The 21,538-nt window shown below is 30.4% G+C and overlaps 1 protein-coding gene across 1 annotated transcript in view; it reads left to right on the top strand.

Annotated features, from left to right (window-relative positions):
- Positions 1-21,538, top strand: part of LOC130445880 (uncharacterized) — a 33,021-nt gene that overhangs the window by 1,971 nt on the left and 9,512 nt on the right. The window contains exon 2 of the mRNA XM_056781767.1: positions 2,305-2,471. Within this exon, the coding sequence (XP_056637745.1) occupies positions 2,305-2,471 (167 nt within the window). The remainder of the gene's footprint in view (positions 1-2,304; positions 2,472-21,538) is intronic.

Raw genomic sequence — 21,538 nt, 5'->3', positions numbered from 1 at the left:
TAAATAACTATAACACAAAAATGTTTTTTACTACTGCGAAGTTTCCTAAATAAATTTTTTGAGAATTGATTGGTTCATGTGCTGTATATTTCAAAAATTAAAATTGGATGGAATCACGATTGGCCAACTTTGCTCTTTTGATATCCACTCACAATTGAAATTAAATTGAAAATTTGTTTAGTTGATTTTATTTAGTTTAGTTCTATATTTGCTATCGAGAAATTATAAAAATGCTGCTTTCTTTCTTTTTTTTTATTATATCAATCTTGTTATTGTGAAAATTTTAGTTTTGTTGAGTCTACCAAATCGAAACCCATTAGGTGAATCATATACATTTAAAGACGGATGAGATATAAGATTTACACAATAAAATAAAAAGTTTCCTAATGCCACCTGATAAATGTTTGGACGTTGAACTTATAAAATTCTTATATATACCGTTATTTGTAGGCACTTTTTTTCTAATAACAATATCAGGATGAGAAGCAAACTTTTACAACAAATAATTGTTAGAAAAACTTCATGTGAAATTTCAAATAAATTGATTCTAGGTTAAGCAGTTGCTGAAGCAACTAAGAATCAAATCCGACAAAGAGATATATAAGTCAGTATCATATTTTAACCCTTCCCTTCTGGAGTACGTGTGGTGCGACTCAATATGAGCGAATCTTCGAACTACAAAATAGAGCTGCTAAATTTTTACTCGAACTAAACAGCAGGGACTTTAAAAGATTAAAAATTCAGACTCTTCCTTCCCTATTAATCCTTGAATCCGTTTGCCTAATTCGTAAGCACAGTTAAGGGCTCAATATTTTACAATGCAAAAACAATGCACAATCACTTGCCAATTGATCTTCTTTTGAACAACTTCTATTCTAATAATAATATTCAATTCCTGATATGCTGCGTACTAGTTTAATTTTGCTCTACACTAATTATTATCTGATAATATTATCTATAATTTTGTTACTAATTATGGTTTTATTGTTTATATTGAGATTTTATTGTATTTGTATCTTTATTTAGATATTTTCATGTTTGTTTTTTAGTTTTTATAAGCATTTGGAAGCAAATGGTACATAAAACTATATATTATGAAATAATATAACAAATAATTCTTCACATAAGGTTTTTGAAGTTTGCTACACTACATATAGATGAAAAGTTTTTTCAATAATGACGATATGATACTTGATAGAGATATTACAGAGATTAATCCACATCCGGAATGACTAATCAATGAAAGTATATCAAACACCGTCTAGAAGTCATTGACAATTAATAATAATCAGAAAATACATTGAATATATATCAACCGAATTGCGAAAACATATTTGCAACAGTAAAGTAAAGTTTATTACCACGTTACCCCATAACGAAGTTTTCTAATTTGGATATCAGTAGTAAGATAAGTTAGTTAAGGCAATAAAGATCCCCTCTTTTATAAATCAATAAAGATAAATTAATAAATGAACTTTTGTGCATGAGTTCGAAGCTATTCGTCTAGTTAAAAGGAATTTTGATTATTGTTACTACTATTTTACTAACTAAACCGTTCGCCATAACAAGACATTCTGAAGAAAATTATCATAAATTTATTGAAAATACAAAAGGTATTAACGCACAATCAAATATGTCTAAATGAACTGCATACTGTTGAACATCGTGCTATTTAGTTAGTTAACAACTTATCAAATAAAAACAAAAATTTCTTTGAACTTGAAAGTTTCCTTCTGTTTATCGGTGATGCATACACGGAGCTATTATAATATCCCCAAAAAACGATTTTAATTATAAATCTCTTCAAAGTTTTTCCTAATATGATCTTCGATAGTGAGTAGTACAAATATTGTACGTTTTTAAATGCGCCTCTGTCCATCGCAACATGAAAAAATTCTTCGTTAATGATTCTATCAGTCCAGGGTATCTTCAAGATATTGTCTATAGATCCACATTTCAAATGCTGCAAGTTTTTTGATCATTAGAGCTTTCAACATCCAAATTTCCACTCCGTACAGAACTTCTAAGTCAAGATAATTATTTTACCATACCTCATATATCGTTTTATTGATATTTTTAAAGTATATTAATTTAAATACTGACTTTTTGAATCTCTAGTTTATATTTTAACTAAAATTTTGATTTTATAATGAAATTTACCCCTCAACAAACACTTGCACAAGTTCCAAGTCGAAAAAAGTTTATCAAAATAATCCAAAACTCAAGTTTCTGATTAAAATAATGTAAATGGGAATTGAAATCGTTTCGGATGAATCAGAGTCAATAGCACGAATTATTATGTAGGTTAATTAGTCTTATCTATCATATATATATAGCGTTCATTCATGATTTTATCGAATCTTTTATAAATAATGAAAGTCGTCAACTTTTTATTCATTTACACTCCGAAGAACTGTTTAATATAGAAAATAAAAGACACGACGAAACAGAACAGAAAAGAGAGGAGGAAGGTAAGAATACTAGAGGAAAAGAAGGCTTGTAATTAAAAAGGAATTGATCACAGTAAATAATGAAGAAGAAGATCAAGAAAATGGAAAAAAAGTGATGAATTGAAAATTTTCAATTTCAGAGTATGGATTGAAGAAACAATCCCTGAAGATTGGAAAATGGGTTTGATTCTACCAGTGCACGAAGCGAGAAACAACAAAGACTGCAATAATTATAGAGAAATATCCCGTTAAAGCTAAACAAATAATCGAAAAGACACTGCGAGCTGAAGTAGAACCAACTTCAAAAGAAGTACGCAAGTATACAACGCATTCCAAGATATGAAAAAAGCTTTCGATGAAGTTCCACGAATGAAAATATGGAAGAACCTGGAAAAAACAAAGAAATGTTATATCAGATGATATAATGATCAAAGCGGATAACTAGAAGGATTTGCAAAAAAATCCAAGCAACTGGAACCAGATATTGACAAAGAACCGAATGAAAATTAACAAAACGAAAACTATGTTAGTGACAAAAATTAAAATCAGGGAGGATGATAAACTTAGAAACTCGCATATAAGAGAAAAACAAAAAGTTGAACCCATAAAAGTATTCATAGAAAGGAAAGGATGGATAACGTAATGACAGTTAAGAAAATTTGGGAAAGGAAAAATGAAAAACACGAGCGGTAAAGGGATAACATACTAGGAAAAATCTTGCATAAGATTTGACGCCAAATAGAAAGAACCGGAAACCTAAAGGCGCTAATGTTAACGTCGAGGATAGTGGAGAGGTAGCACAATAAACAAAGATTAAACTACGTCGCGCGAGCTACGGCTGAGATCTCGGCGTTCGAGATCTGATCGGTTCGTGGTCTCGAGACAGTATGAATCTGGTATGTCGGGAAGGATTAATTTTATTGTATGCTACATATTTGGACATTAAGAAGGTTAATCAGGTGTGGACGGTTTATCGTTTTATTAGGGAAATTTGTTCGGATAAATGTATACCTTTAATTAGTTTTTTTTTTAAATTTAAGGTGGCATAGGGTAGTCGCCAAGAAATGAGTAAAATGGCTTCCATAGCTCAAGGGTTCGTAAACGCGGCTTAAAATCCCATGGTTGGATTAAATCTTATTCGGAAGGTGAATAGAAAACTCAATTTTCCTAATAAAAACCACATTTTATACAAAATTAGCTAAAAATTGGGAAATAACAAATCATGTTACAATTGGTCTGAGAATGATTCAAATAAATAAAAAATTTAAATGTAAAGGAATTTCGTCATATAAGAGCAATTCCTTTCTAATAATTAGTTAGATGTGTAAGGACTCTTTGACTAAATCAAAAAATAAAAATTTCTTTCGCTTTTATTTTGTTGTTTCTTCACAATATTAACGACAACCTTCATATGTATTTTCCATATTTATTTAGTAACATCAATATTTGTACATTTTTTAAATAATTCGCAATAAAAAAATAGGTCAATGTTGTTTGAGACATCCCGTTTTCAACCATTTCTCACACGTGTTTTATACAAAAAATACGAATTTGTGGCATTACAATAAATATGTAACTAAAACAATTGCCTTATAAACAAAACACTATTATTAATATTATGTAAATTAAAAAAAAATTTGAAGTTTATTCAAGGTCTTTTATTTATTATTTAGTTAATAGAACGACTTTAATTGGCATGTACGTTGTTTACTATCGATATAGTACAAAGGTTTTTAGCAAAAGTCGAACTCCAAATTGAGAATTACAAATATGAAGAATGATTATTTAGCCGGTACCACACGATACGTCGTCCAATGCTTCCAAGTATGAAAAACCAAAAAAATTGCTAGTACGATCAAGTTAATTTAAAAGAGTTTATATCTGTTGTATGCTTTCCATCATTTTCTTACAAAGTTTTCATTTTTTAGGTAAGTTTAGTTAAGGTTCCAGCTTTCGTCCAACGCTAGACCGCGAATGGTGACGCATCGTATAGTACCGGCTTTACATAGCACGCTATATATCGCGATTCTATTTATTGTTTACATCCATTAAAGTCTGTTGATTCATGATTCACATTTTTGTCGATATACTACAAGGACAGGTCATTCAAACACAAATTATTGCATGAAAAATCAAAACATTTCTATACTTGGTCTTTTGTAATACTCTGTTCAATGTTTCCCTATCAAAATATTAGAATTGTCACTGTCACTGTCATGAAAATACAAATTTTTTTTTATTCGATGCTGAATCCAGAAAATCTAGTGGTTGAGCGAGCAATTTACAATCTAATTCAAAGATTGTTGGGATGAAAACCCAAAAGTTTGATTTGTATTGTTTTGTCGTCGTTTTGAGTTTATTGTCTGACTACCCACACACGATTTCTATTTGCAGAAACCCCAGAAAAATAGTCTTGTCCAAAATATCTTCTATGTATAGGTGCAGAGTGGCTGTAAAACCAAAACGACTCCTCAAACAAATTCCAATCTACACTCCACACCTCTGAATTAAATTTTATGATAACGTAGTCTTGACAAACGATACTCTTATATTACAATAAAGAATTTTTGTTGATACTGATTATCTTTTCCTTCTCATTTTATTCCAACATAGGAAATCACTAGTTTCATCCATCACCCAGAAATTCTATTCCATAAAAAAGGAAATGATTTGATTGTTTCCTATAGTTACTGAGAAAATAAAAGAATATGTTTACATTGAATTATTTTTATGTATAAAAATATAGTATTCATATGCATAAGGAATTGAAAAACCACAAGAAAATATGCAAATTTTGTTCTTAGAAAAAACATTAATTTTTTCCATTACAAACAGGAGTTATTACTTATTTTAACAACTACTTTAGACACTATGGTTTTATTGATAATTCATATCATAATATAAACTAGAATAAATTTATATGGACCTAGAATGTCTTTGATAAACATCCCCATAGGTCTTTGATTGGAAATAGTGGAATAGAAAGATAATTAACAACAAAACGCGGCTCGTTTGAATGAACATAGCAAGCAATAGTCATAGAATGAAAGAAAGGACAAAATAAAACATACTTGTATGTAATAAGTATTCGTTTTTTTTTCCTATTTTTATAAAATATTTATAAATTCATTCCATTTAGCATTTCAAGTTATATTTATCGTATAAAATAAATAAAAACATCACTCGAGATTTAAAAATGTTATTTGTGCAAACAACAGCAAAGTTAATAACCGTTAAAATATTATAATATTCCGCAAGATTTTCATGTTATCAAATATGATTGTTCATACATCTTGTGATTGCTGATCGTTGAAGAGAGAAAATATTAACTAAGCAAAATAAGAAATAATGTCTATCAACACACTTTCTTAAATGTTTATCATTTTGAAATAAATTATTTATATATTACAGGCTGTTAACACCTTTTGAGATTTGCAACAGTTATGCAATTCGAATTCTTTAATGAAATAAATCCGCTTTCTATGAATGAAACTATTATATGTATTCAAGTTTTCCAACAATATAGTGATGTCTGTCATAGACATTTCGTTTTTCTCTACTAGATGTCACAACGCAACCAAAATACTGTATTTATCATACTACATCATTTATATATCAAATAAATATGTACTTATTCAAATTATATAATGATTTTTGAAATATAGAGTTCGCAGCATATTTATTTTCAGAATTTCAAATTTCTCATTAGAATAATATTTATAAGACACCTATTGACTATTAACAGAACTAGTCAAACTTTAAACCTTCTACATATTCAGTAACAAAGATTTCTGTTACAGTATTCTAATAAGTTTAGTACCTAACCACTAGGTGGCAGTGAGCACTAATCATTTAAAAATTATTCTTAATAATATAAATTCATATTTAAAATACATATAAGGAATGATTATAATCATAGGAGACATATAAATGATTCTAAAAATTCAAATTTCTTCCCTAAATAATGTTTATATGACCGCCATCTTTCAACTGGTAGTAGAACTATATTCCTATGTGTTATAAAATTTAATTCAATAATTATTAGATGATAATTTATATTAATTTACATTGAAATATTATTAGTTATTATTAATTTTTTAAAGTTGGATTTTTATTTAGTTATTTATTCTAGAATTATATGACAGTTTACTTCTACGTTAAGTAATATAAGTGCTACCACTATCATTATAAAGATGGCGACATACACCAATACATAGTTAATTTTATAAACAATGTAAAATTTTCTAAATAGATACACAGTGTTGATACTAATAATAAAGTAATTGATTGATATGTGCTAAAGATGTAATTTCTTCTTATTTTATTAGAATGAATTGGAATTTGTTCTCTAAATTATAGTTTGGATAATATCTTTATTCTTAATGTAGAGATGGGAATACATCAATGAAAAATACCATTTCAGTTTTTGTAACTGTAACGATCATCATTGTGATTTGTATACATGACTGAGTATTTTTATTATTATAAAATTTTCTTTGTTTTTATTTGAAATTTAGGTATATAAATAATCTTTTATAAATAAAACTTTTCCAAAATATCCATAAACATTCTTATTAAAACTAAAACCACAGGCTCACCTATAAACATTTCATCACTTATCTATAATTGAACCAATCTTATAAAATACAAATCCTCTATTGTGATGCAAATAAACTTAAATGCGAACAAATTGCGGTCGTCAAAATTGTAACAGTTCGGGTGCTTTGTACAACCATCATTGCTTAACAACATTCATTGGCGTACTGTCGATTATTTAACAGGATTATAATTTTTTTAGTAGTTGTTTTGAAATTTATAACTCACTAATAAATCGATGACATTAAAGTAATTATTTAGTAATTTATTTCATTATCGGTACCAGATTCACTAGGATAGTATGTAACGGAATCTTTCGAACCTATTTTATAGGATTAAATAAATTAAACGTTTTTCTTTCTTCCTCATTGTCTAAAATTAAAATTAATTAATTATTTTTGTATTTAAATTGATTAAGGAAGTTGGATAATTTCAAAGAGTTACTGATCTTTAACCTTTTTATGAAATGAAAATAATGTAACCTGAGGAAGAGGCAAATATTTTCACTAATTTATTAAGTGACTTACACAAGACGTGACATAAATATGCAAATTATACTATAATAAATATCAATTATTTGAAAACAGACAAATCCTACTTTGACCTAAAAGAATACTGAACTGTTAAAGATAATAAACAAAAAAAATTGTGATTTCAAATTAGGCAAGAAGCTTACGTGTACAGCTTGCGAAAAAATGGGACAATTATTTTTGACCTAGGTGGAAATGATAACTTGTATTCGTAATATTAAAAAGAATGATTTTATTAACCAACACAGAAACGAAAAAATAAAATTAGACGAACAAATCAGAATTGTTGGTTAACTTTTACGAGATTATTTCGAGTACGAGTGAATAAGCAAATATACGAGGTTTGACTATCAAATAATGACATTGACGCTGTAATAGTTATTTTTCTAACAAGTGCGGAAAGTGATACTTTCCCGCACGCGACTGCAGTTGTCCCGAACGACGCGGAGCGGAGTTCGGGCAAGCGGTCAAGTGCGGGAAAGACACTTTACGCATTAGTTAGGAACATTATTTTTTCTACGACCGTGTATACAAAAAAGTATACCAACCCATTTTTCTAAAATTATTTTATTCCAACATAACATAATAATATACAAAACCTTAACTAAAAACTACCAATTATTATAAATATTAATATTGAGAACACAATTTGTTGCATTCTGTAAACTAGTAAGAATTGCCGGTCCAGTGGAGTTATTTGGTTTCAACTGGAAGGTAGATGACGTCGATGAGGATGGATGGCATCGGTTGCAGGTCGCATAAAGATGACGATGACGGTGACGGCAACGGTTTTAAGTCATTTGTAGTACAAAGAATTTTATTTGAAATTTTTTTCTAAATAGCCCTCAGCGACAGTAGTAGACTTCCAGCCACCGAGGCGCTTTAGGTTGGTTATTTCTTCGCCGGAGTCTGCTAGGAACGTTGCCGAAGAACGTCTGAAACTGTGTCCTGTATAACGTTCCGGATTAGGTAGGCGTAAATATGCGGCAATCTCTGCTGGCATCTTACCAAAAGTATCAACGCATTGAACTGAACATTTTCCATTCTTATAATGAATAAAAAAATCGGCGGTGTGGAGTGGTAGGTGGTCGTAAATCTGCGTACTTTCTGTACAGGGTCAAATAGGTTCCATCATTTATTTCTTCAGATAAAACAAATGATCTTGATGAATGATTTTTGGAATCAGAAATTTTTACAATAATTAGGTTGCCTTTATCTTGAATGTCGTCGATAGTGATATTTAAAAGCTCGGATCTGCGGAGAGCGCCTGCCAAAATGGTACTCACTTTAATCATCAGGTATACCTCATCGGGAGCTAGCATAACCCTGGATATATCTTCTTTGGTAAAAACTTGTGCTTTGTGTGCTCTAAAACCAATATTTTTTTGTTTAAGAAACGACGTTAGATTATGGAAGTTTCCTATATCCAAATTTTGTTTCATTTTTACTAAACTTTTTACTATCGAATAGCGGGACCATAATGTATTAGATTTCAAAACCTTACTTAGGTCTGAAAAATACGCCAGAAATACCTCTTCCTTATAAGTTTTGGCCCCTTTCTCCTTATACCATGATGTAACAAAATGGTCGTATTGCTTCTCATACCTTAGTCTGGATTTGGCAGGTAACAGCTTGGAATTAGCTTCATTTGCAGCCTTCAAAATTAATATTATTGTATCGGATTCGTTTTAATGTGGTTTAATTTAGAAGAAGATTGTTCTTATTCGGTCACTTCCAAGACGTTTTGAACAACTTTGACGTTTTAGTAACAATTACACGCTTGGGTTGTCATAGCAACTGATATCAAACCTGGGTGGTTTGATAGTTGTTTCTCCTTTCTCCTTTCCCGCACTAGTGCGGAAAAGTGACACTTTCAAAACTAAAATGCGTGCGGGAAAGTGGGTTAAAACGCACGGTCGTAGAAAAAATATATTTTCTTTTCACGCATTACCACCTTCAATATAAAGTGTTGGATGTATTCAGCATTTTTTTGTACTTTGGATTGGATTGGAGAGATCCCTACACGACTTTCAAGTTGTTTTTCCCTTTCCTTTCATAATTTTTAGCAAAAATATTGAAATGGTGATAATTTGACCTTCGGGAATCCGATGAAAATCAAACATATAATCGTTACTTCATATTTTGATTAAATCGTGGTAGTTTTTTGACTCTAGGTAAAGATTCATTGTCTGAATTGATTTTAATGATTTCTATTACATTTGTAAGAACGAAACAGAAAACAATTTTGATGTGGATGAAGTCGACGGCTACACTGATTTGTTTATAGTAACAAGAGCTGTTGGTTGACGTATACAAATGTTTTCCAAATGTTTTTGCACACAATATTTAGTCATTCTAGAGATTGAAAACCTCAAATTTTTTTATATATTTTGATAAATTAACTTATTTAGTTTCCTTGAATCAATTTTTCTCACTATTTTCTGTTTTTTGCCACCTAAATTTGACATTTTTTCTGTTTTTTTCTCGATAAATTAACTTATTTAGTTTCCTTGAATCAATTTTTCTCACTATTTTCTGTTTTTTGCCACCTAAATTTGACATTTTTTCTGTTTTTTCTCGATAAATTAACTTATTTAGTTTCCTTGAATCAATTTTTCTCGCTATTTTCTGTTTTTTGCCACCTAAATTTGACATTTTTTCTGTTTTTTCTCGATAAATTAACTTATTTAGTTTCCTTGAATCAATTTTTCTCACTATTTTCTGTTTTTTGCCACCTAAATTTGACATTTTTTCTGTTTTTTCTCGATAAATTAACTTATTTAGTTCCTTGAATGAATTTTTCTCACTATTTTCTGTTTTTTGCCACCTAAATTTGACATTTTTTCTGTTTTTTCTCGATAAATTAACTTATTTAGTTTCCTTGAATCAATTTTTCTCGCTATTTTCTGTTTTTTGCCATCTAAATTTGACATTTTTTCTGTTTTTTCTCGATAAATTAACTTATTTAGTTTCCTTGAATGAATTTTTCTCACTATTTTCTGTTTTTTGCCACCTAAATTTGACATTTTTTCAGTTTTTTCTCGATAAATTAAATTATTTAGTTTCCTTGAATCAATTTTTCTCGCTATTTTCTGTTTTCTGCCACCTAAATTTGACATTTTTTCTGTTTTTTCTCGATAAATTAACTTATTTAGTTCCGTTATATCAAATTTTCCCACTGTATTTTCGTTTTTACCGCTTACATGTAAAATTTTTCTTCTTTTTGCTCTAAGCTGATATATTTCTCTTTTGGCCTGCACTGCTCCCTGAGTTTATAATTTTTCTTTTATAATTTATGTTAAGTTCCTCTTTGATGAGTTAAAGTTCCAAAAGCGAGACAAAATTTGCTTAAGAACAAATTATCGCACAATTTTTATTTCCTACAGATCTCAACTGTGTATATTAAAGAAAAGAAAGATCTTGATTAAATTTTAATTGCAATGCAATGCAACGAGGAAAGAACGTAACAATATGAAAAAAATCAATGAATAAACTTTTTAATTGATTTCTACGCCTACGCCATTGCTTCAATTACTAGACTTTCCAAAACAGAACAATTAAATCATCAAAAGAAATACTAATTACCAGCAAAACAAAAATATTTACAAAATATTTTCATCCTCAACAAAAAAATGTTTGTTTCCATTCTTGAACACAACAAAATTGAAATCTTTGTTATGCAATATTCTTCATAATAGTATAAAATTGAGGTATTGTCTGTTATTCAAAAAACATGATGTAGTAAATACCAATTATTTGGAACATAGAAAAACGAAATAAAGTTGATTCAATATTATTTTTCTATTAGCTCTCGGATAGTTTTATCTTTCCATCAATTGGTTGATTAACCTGCACTGAATGATAAGATACATCGTCACAAACTATTACAGAGTCATACAAATTTGTCCCTTACCACTTTACTGATAATACTGAATATAAATATACATGGAGAAAAATCAATTTCAAGATCTGTGCAACTTTATCCTAATTACTGTGTTCTGTACACTGATTGTTATTGCTTTCAGACATATAATTTAACTGATTATCCTAAAAGTAACTTTGGAAACTTTATAAAGAATAGTCTCTGTCTTTCGCCCCAAAAAGAGGAAAGGTATTCGAATCTCATAATCAGTTATTATTCAAATTTTCAGGGATGATCGTTTCAATTAAATGTATTATCATAGCTTCGCTCTACTAGACATTTTTAACTATCATTTTCGCCTCAAAGGACAAAACTTTGCGTTGTTTGGTACACATTCAAAAATACGCTATCGTTCTTTATAAAACACACTGTTTCATGGCTCGAAATGAACTGAAACAGACAAAAGCGTTAGGACCATACATAATTCGACCCTGTTAGAGTCGGGTATGAATATAATGGTTCTATTGCATCTCATATATTAACTGGAGGCTAGTCACTTTCTTGGATCACGAAAAATTCTGTACCTTTTCTCATTTTATTGAAATTTTTAGACTAGGAAACAGGAAATAGTCACTAGGGGTTAGATTTGGAGAGTTCGATGTATGGCGCGTTGCCTGATGGAAAGGATTGGAATAAATTATTACACACGAAGAAAAATTTTTGTTTGTTTCGATTGTTTGTTACTGATAAATCAAATGTAACGATCACGTCATCTTCTATCAAGATTTTTTAAGGTACTTATACTTATGTGATCACTTATGTAAACTGTACAGTACCGTGTGCAACTGGTTTTCAGAAGAATTAATTAAATGGCAAAACAAACTATAAATACGACATACGAATAGGGATTATTTACTTCTGTAAAGCCATCGACCTTACCATAAAGAAATCATAAATAAAAATTTCATTCGATTAGTATTTCAATCCGATACTAAATTATTTCCTCATAATGGGTGCTCCTTATGGGTAGGCGAGCACACCACTGATTCAGCAACGTGAATTGCAATATCAGTATATATCATGGTATCCTGATGGTAAAATGGTAGAAAGTGTCGCTGTCTGTGTCAGTTTGCATCGGGTCTTGAAACGTGTTCTTCGTTTATTGTTATTGTTGAGAAGAAAGTGATTGTGAATATGTGGAGGCTGCTTCCTACAATAATTGTATTATCTGCAGTATTCTCGCCCGGATTTTCGATGCCGGAAGATACTGGTAACTTTTACAACTAAAAATTTTAATTCTAAACCGATGAATGAAGGAAAACAATTTAGATATTCAAAAATTCGCAAAGTTTAATAGAATTTTCGATTTTATCAATTTCGGAAATAATTTTAACGATAACAACGAATATAGGATCAATAATTAGTAAAGTAATGAGTGTAATTCAATATACGCGATGATATTATGCCGTTTTTAGTCAATTTTGAACTAAAAAAATCGCTTTCGACTAGCATTTTTTATTTTATTTTTTTAATATCGCTTTTTTGGGCTATACTGGATAAAGATTCTACATTTTACATACAGGTGAGTAGATTGGTAAGAAATACAGTATATAGCAACAAAAAGAACGCTAAAATAAAAAGAACTATTTCATTTTTTGCTTGGTTACATATACACATGAAACATTTTATGAAGTTTATGGATTTCTTTCAACAAATCGCCTGGATTTGATGGTCTATTACTAGCACATTTACAAAAAAGAATAAAGGAATAGCACTTAGAACTGAGTCAATTACTACTACTAGATTTTTAAGGGCTAAAATTATCTCCAAATGTAATCAATGCGATAAAAACTATAAGAAGTATGACATACGATAAGCACAAGCCATCGAATCAACGCTGATGGATAGGAAACGCGATGACTGGTGAATGTCTCAGCAAAAAATAAGCACTAGCTCACTAGAACTGAACCTTCTTTTGGCATGTGGTACATCTATAAAAAAGAGTTTCAAAAAGAATTTATTACCGAGAAAGCGGCGTGGAAAAGCTTTTCATTACGAAACTTCCCATGAAATGGTGTGCATCTACAAGAAAGACTTGCAGGAAGAATTTGGAAGAAAATTACTGTGCTGTGAGATCCGGATTTTGTCATAATATGTTATTTACCTCACTGGATATCTTACAAGAAATACCTGATACTAGATCCACGAGATTTTGTGAGAAAAAATAAGATATAGGTACCTAGTGCTATCAGAAGATAATGCTTCTGAAGGGTAATTTGTAAGGGGGAAGATGAGGGGATGTATTAGAATTCTAGAGGCACTAGAGGGTGAGCTTCTACAGAAGCAAGGTCACAATAAACCTTGAGATCAATCCTGTACATAGATAGCAATTGAAAACGATTATTTTTTTTATGGTTTATGAAAAAGTGGAATATCATTCTCATTATCACCAGTAAAGTATATATCTTCTGCATTTATGTTTTTAATTAATTTATTATTTTGACTAACAATTAGAAATAAGTAGGAAATACTTTTTACATATAGTTATTATTAAAAAATAAATAATTTTTACTTATTCAAATCCTGAAATTTTTATAAAAGAAATCAATTAGGTAAGAAATTACACAGCGGATGATGTTAAATAATGTTTCCATAAAGTAAATATTTATAATTCGAATTATTATAAAAGTAACAACAGTTTTTAAGAAATTAATAATAAATGTACACGTTATTTTTTTGACACAAATTCACTGAACGTTCCACTGGAGAAGTATGTAAACATTTTAACGATTTTGGGGTTAAAAGTAATGACGAAATTTCCAAATAATCTTTATGAAAAATTCAACAATTTCATAAGACGACTTTGATAACGTATGGAATGTGAGTTGTTCCTCCCCAGCGAAATTATGGACAGTCTACTATTTGTACTGTGCCATTTAATTACCTGAAGAATGATTGAAGATTGATTATCAAAGCAAGAAATATTATCCATGTGGGGTGAGAAATATTTTCAGTTTTTCCTCGACCGGACTGTAATCGACTATTTAGAAGGGCAATGCGGTATGGATTGAAATAAAATGAACAAGAAAAGACGAAAATTTTTCTTTATTCAAGTAAGATGCTGAACGGGTTCATCAGTTTTTACACTGTCTAACACGCGTTTCGATAACCAAGTTATCTTCTTCAGAAAGTGAAGGTAAACGGTTCACCTTCATAGTGTAATGGTAGTGTAAATAGTGTGTTCAGTATGAGTATCACCAACGGTTCCAGAAATTCCAGCTTAAACCACAGAAAATCTGCTACAGCTAATGGCGATAGGGAATTGCCAAGGAAAGATAATTTTCTAGGGAATCTTCGCTAGCAGTCGAAGGGAGGCTAATGAACTTTCTTCTTGGACATAAAAGGGCCGTTTTACAATGATCCAGGAGATTGGAAGGCAAGGGAATTGTTTGATTCGATTGTGCGAATAACGTGTCGGGTTTGTTGGTGATTTAGACGGCTTGGAATGGGGATTATGTCAAAATCGACAAAAAAGATGTTACTATCTGAATCGATAGTCCTTTAGAATGGATTACACGTAATTAAGAGGGTGCATTTGTCCGAATTCTCTTTCTGGTTCCTTCATAACACACACTTACCTCCGTGTTCTGTCTAGAGTATCGTTCAGATCGATCACGAGTATCTGAATGGTTGAAAACGAGTGATTGGATTTTTTAAGAATTTTGAGTCACTCGCCTCTATCTTCTCCATTAAGTGATCACTATATCTGTCATCTATGAAGTAAGTTTATAATATCAACAGTAGAAAATTTAGTTGATTAGCATATCAACAATTACTTTGGAATAGTTACTCAATGGTTTACACAACTTGTCAAACAATAGCGTAATTGCTTTCAATGAGGAGCCATACGTTTTTGATTGATATTTATACCGTGTGTTTTGGAAACTACTATCAAATACTATTAAAGAAAATAATTGACATTCAGTTTTTCGTTCAATTTCAAAATTTTGTAATCGATTGTCGTGGCAGAAAACTGTAATTCATGCATCGATTAACAATTCATAATATATAAGTAAATAAGATTATGTAAGAGCTTTTTTTACATTTTTTTTATGAATAATGCTTGGAAGAAATCTGTTACCGTGACTTATGGCGTCTGCTGACTCATATAAATGTCACAAGAAGTGACAGTCTCCGACTTGGTTTCATTTATTTCATATATACAAAGCGATTGTTGTATAAAATATCTGTCGACGTTGATATAATGAATCCGTAATCCATATTAAGTGTTTTAGTGTACATTCTATAGTCTGCTTGGTCTAATCAGATAATTTGAAAAAGGACAATAATCCTAAATTGTCTCAACGTTCTGATATAATTAATTCAAAAATTTAACGCACATGAAGGTTACTCTTCGTTCGTTTCCTATTCTTTAAACATTCTCTTATTATATCACGAATTATAATTATTGTATCGGTGAGTAATTTCAATTTAAATTGTCTTTAAATATTACGTAACCCTAATTAAACTAGATCAGTTAGGATGCATGCAATTAAATACATACTTTCCCCGTATTTAAAGTTACATTGAATAGTATTAATATACTAACTAGAATTCGTAAGTAATTAGCAAAGAATTTTTCATTGCGGAAAGAGTAAATTAGATGGTATAGACGCGAGACATACCATGATAAGGAGCTTGTTGAAAATGAAAACGTCAAAACTCAAATCTGAAAGCAAGAAAAGAAGCAGGAAAACCAAGAAAAAAATGTGAGTCCAAGGTGAAAACAGTGTTGACTGTTTTCTTTGATTCGACCAGGGAGTAAACGAAAATTTTCACGTTGAAATTTTGAGATCTTATGGCCCGATTTGTCACAAAGGAGTAGGTTGATTCTTCATCACGATAATACGCCCGTTCACACGTCGCTCGAAGCTCAATTACCTTTACAGACCACCCGCCTCATTCACACGATTTAGCCCCTTGTGATTTCTTCTTAGGTGAACACTTAGGAGATGTTATTCAAAATGAAAACAATAGCTTCGTTCGCGTTAGATAATTTTGACACATTCCCAATGTATTCTGAATACCTGGACGTTTCAAAAGCGTATGCTTTGTTCAGATTATGTTTCACGAACGATTGATGAATATCTATAATTATAATTTGAATTCAAAACTAGTTGAGAGAATAAAATGTATATAATTAACTGGTCGAAAATTTATTCTTGATATTTGTAAGTTTAAAATCAACTAGCACGTTTTTTAAATACAATTATGTAAAAAAACATTTTGTTAGAGGTTATTTCGTGGTAAATATAACAAAAAGGATGAATACACATGCGCATATTCTTACTCATACATTGGACGTATTCAGAACTCGTTCGGAACTAGAAATCTATGCGTCAAGAATAAAGGATTTCAAACTGCGCATGAATCTGGTGACAGAACATGTTCAGGATATCTGCCGTGAACAAGGCTAATATTTACAACCTTTTTAGGAAATTTGTTGTGTAATTTAGTTTAAATATATTTCTCAATCATAGAATATTGTAGATAATTTTGATCTGAGAGTTACTATAAATGCAAATTTCTGTAATAAATAATCTGAACGAAAGTAACAACTATTTCAACTATAAAAAAGTTTGATATCGAATTCTAAACTTGTCGTCCTTCGGTTTATATCAGACACCAACACATTAAGGAAATGTTTGCTTCATATTTTGACCGTACCAATTCACCATATTAATATTTAATTCTGGTTTAAGATAATAGTTTAATAGAATGTAAATGATAACAACTACTGGTGCGGATTTCTAATAACTCACTTTCACATGTGTTCTTTATCTTTAAATCCTCCTATTACGATTAATGACATAATTAAAATTACAATTTCAACAACAATAAATATCATTTTTTATTGATATTCATTATTTTTTAATAAATGTAAAAAATATCGTCTTCTTCATAGTAGAAGATAACCTTCTCCATTTAACTGTGTTGCATAGTTTTTGCTTGAAATAAACTGAATTTTTTTCAACATCGTTCCACAAACTGAAATATATACAGGGTGAACAATACATTAAACGCAACTTTATTGAAGGTATAAGTATGTAGGTACAGATATTAAAAGAAAAAGTAATCAAAAACACGAGGTATATTAAAAATATGTGAGGAAAAGACACAAAAAATGTGTGTATTGATATAAAATGAACAGATTTAACAAAAACAAATCAAATGGTGTTCTAAAATTGATTCATAAACTAATTTTCTTTCAAATAACCTCAAAACTATCATTATTTTTATAGTGAATTTTGTTCTATAAGATTGGCAATATATTCCGACTTTGATTGTAATGCTAATTGATCACTTCACCATTTTCGAATTTCCGTAAATGGACGTTCGATCCTGTTGTTAAATTATTCTATACAATTTCCAAGTTCTAACGCAAATATCCTAGAAAACCGCTTAATAAAAGTCAGTTATAGCGTCGGATGTTCCGGAAAATCTATTCAATACGTAAAAATGACTTTAGAGTGGAATTCTATAATCTATACTTAAACAATGATATTTTAATATTCTATAAAAAAAATTATAATTTAGCTGCTTCTCCCACATCCTTATTCCCCATCAATTTTAGCCATCATTGAGCGTAGCACGTAAAAAATCGAAATTCTGACATCATACGGAGTATTATTCGTTATAATTAGATTTTCAATTTCTTTATTTATAATCTGTGTTTGTGAAAACGTGTATCTATAAATTGACATCCACGAAGCTAGTCTACCATGCAATCACCATTGTTTGAAGAACTATAATCCCTTGACCTTCTTTTATACATACCATGGTCACAAGAAACGCGGCCAGAAGATCCTTTTCTACTAGTTCTGTAAAAACTGTATATAAATCCTGGTTACAAATGGAATTTAAAGCAAGCCAAGCACATTGAGGATGATTGCTTAAAAATATACATTAGGGAAATTACACCGTTACGTAGGTGGTCGGTTGGTAGCACTGATTCATATTTGACAGTTGACAGTTGAAAATATCATTCTTGTTAGCTGAAAATCGGTTGAAAAACTTCAATTTACACCATCAGAATTGCGAGACGTAGCCTCTACCGCCATAATTACATTACGTCTTTAGAGAGTGACAGAATAATTAAACTATTTTTTCATTTTAAAGTCAGGTCTTTCCAAGATATTTTTCAATGTAGATTTATATGTTTTCATGACTATATTCACTGTCTAAAAACTCTTTATATAATTTTTTGTAAATAATATCTTAAAATTGAAATAATCTCTCACCACTCTCACACAAGACAATCATCCAGTCAGCTGTCAAAATGAAACTGTTATTCAGGGGCACCAACCCATTACAAACAATTACCAATAATCGTTTACGTTGTTCTATACAATAAAACATAATTTTCAATGTTTTTTTATTAAAATAACTAGTAAATTTCGTACACAAAGTGAGTTGGTTTAAGTTATTGGAAAAAACAAATAATGTTTGGTTAAATGAAGCTTAACAAACAAAAAAAAACAAACAATAAAAGTCTATATGTATTTTTTTATTCACCAGAAGACGCTGCTATAAAAATTGTTCAGGTTTACTAGCACACAAAAATCTATTTTATGTAATTTGTGTTTACCAATATTGCCCGTATAATTTCGCAAACTAAATCGGGCGTAACGCGATTTTACACTACAGAGAAGTTGTGGTACGTGTTTAAGCTTGCAGACATACTCCAAATACGTCTAATTGGAAAATCCAACAGTATGGAATTAACTAGGTTAAATAGTTGTTTCAAATAACAATAAAAATAGTCATATCATTAAGTTTATCTTATGCCGGGTTTCCACCAAAGTGTTTCAGCACTGATGGGTCTACGACGGACTATGTGTTCACGAACAGAAATCAATAAAAACTGTTTATATTTTGTTTACATAGACACCGGACGTACAATTGTGAAAATGTGGACGTCACTTTGGTGGTAGGTCATCTTAAGACCAAAAGGAAGAAATGTGGAAGAAAACAACATCAACTGCAGAGATTCCATCCCAGCACAGCACCACCACACTGAGGTGCCTAGCAACAGGAGATTGGTACCAAAGTTCAATGTATTTATTCAAATTTTCGGTACCATATATATAAAGAATTGTGCCAGAAGTATATAACGCACTGTACAACATTTTTAAGTATACAGTTAATGTAGGCATATGATCAGACTACCACCAAAAAAAAAAAACTAATTTCAACTAACATCAAATTCAACATTTTCTCAGTAATTTACTAGTTGTCAGATGACGAAAATCAACAGTTTTGGGTTTTTCATAACCATGTCCAATAGTGAAAATACTGCCGTTGAATTCTACATTTCCAAAACCCCTCATCATAGATTTTCAATCAAATCGCAGAAAAAAATTTGATTACCCCTCATCAGCTGGTCCTGATGAAATATTCGAACTCAATTTGGCCACCAAAACCTCGTTTTGGCCGTTAATCCCACTTCAAAAAATTTGTCTTCTAAAGTCGGTTCTTGTACTACGTTAAAGGGCAATTTGAGCTCGGTTTTTGAATGGAAAGTAAATATCGTACAAAAAAAAGTGAAAAATGTTTTGTATAGAGAATTAAAAATGCTAATAAACAGATTATGATCCCCCCAAAAAATCTTGAGTATGGATAAGGGTTTGTACTAACATCAGTGCTATTCGGAGCCTCGAGAAAAACCAAATTTTCCACACAAGTTTATACCGATAAGCTTCCTAGACGTGGACTCTTTTAAGTTAACCGCGTAGAAACTCCAAAAATTGTAAAAAATTACGGAAACGGAACGAGAGTTCATGTTTTGTTTTTCTCCTGTCTACTTGGTGGAAAACCGACATTATATACAACCAGATGGAAAATTTATTGACCTTGAATCGAGATAACATTTGCAAGAAATCGTCTCCGTAGATGAATACATTCCCGTATAGAAAATAACCAAACTCATCTACGTAGATATACATTTTTAGTCCTCTAATTGAATTATTATAAGGTAAAAGTAATATCTAATTAATTATTCTCGTTATTATTGATAGCAAAAAAACTTGTAAGGAAGAGAAAGTAACAATATGTTTTTTGGATATAATAACGTCATTAGATTGAAATTAATTTGGTAATCTTTAATTACATTAGAATGAATATGTGTTATTTTCAAACACAGGTTCCTATCCCAAAAAAAAGAGGCTAAAGGAAAAGAATATTCACCTCAATACACCCTACGAATCTCTTAGAAGAAATATATTATACATACTAGAATACTAGATCCGTGAGGAAATAATAATTGTCGACATTCACCGGTGAATGTATATGTCGCAGATGTTTTTTTTTTTTGTTATTTGGAAACAAACCGTATCAACCATCTGGGATTATAAGCAATTACGAATGTTGTATAATCTATTTTACTATTAATTTGAAACTACGTTTTCATTATAATTGCTTTTTGATGTAATCAATTCCATTAATAATTTATTGTAGATAATAAAGTAGATAGTTCAATTTAAAACCATTTGGGTCTATGTCAATCTTATAGAAAGATTTTTGTATACAAATAGGTCCTTATCCAATTTATACAAATTATCTCATTTCTGATGACTTATATTGTCGACAATTGAATACAAATATATCAAAATCTTCAGATTTTCAAATCCTAACTGATTACGTTAAAATGTAGGACTCACTATAAATATTGATAAAACTAAATTCATGGTAATAAGCTACATTAACCCAGTACTCATACTGAATGGAAAACAAATAGAATGCATTGGTCGCATTGGTCGCAAAAGAAAGCTGTTGACAATTATTAGGACAAGAAAAACATCTTACTTAAGACACATCTTAAGCAGCGACAAATACTCTTCAATGTTTGCGAATAGAAATCTAAACCTCCACATCATAATAGGATTCATGGAATGTTATGTGTGGTCAGTATTGCTCTACCAAGTGGACCTTGAAAGCTTAAATGATCAAAAAAGCTTTTGAGATATGGATCTATAGACCTGAAGATACCCTGGACTGTCACAATCACCAACGACGAAGTACTAAGACGCATTGGTCGCAAA

The sequence above is a fragment of the Diorhabda sublineata genome, chromosome 6 (genome assembly GCF_026230105.1).
Source record: "Diorhabda sublineata isolate icDioSubl1.1 chromosome 6, icDioSubl1.1, whole genome shotgun sequence".
Classification (NCBI taxonomy): Eukaryota; Metazoa; Arthropoda; class Insecta; order Coleoptera; family Chrysomelidae; genus Diorhabda; species Diorhabda sublineata.
Note: the sequence above shows the minus strand (reverse complement) of the source record. Positions and strands in the feature narration are given on the sequence as shown.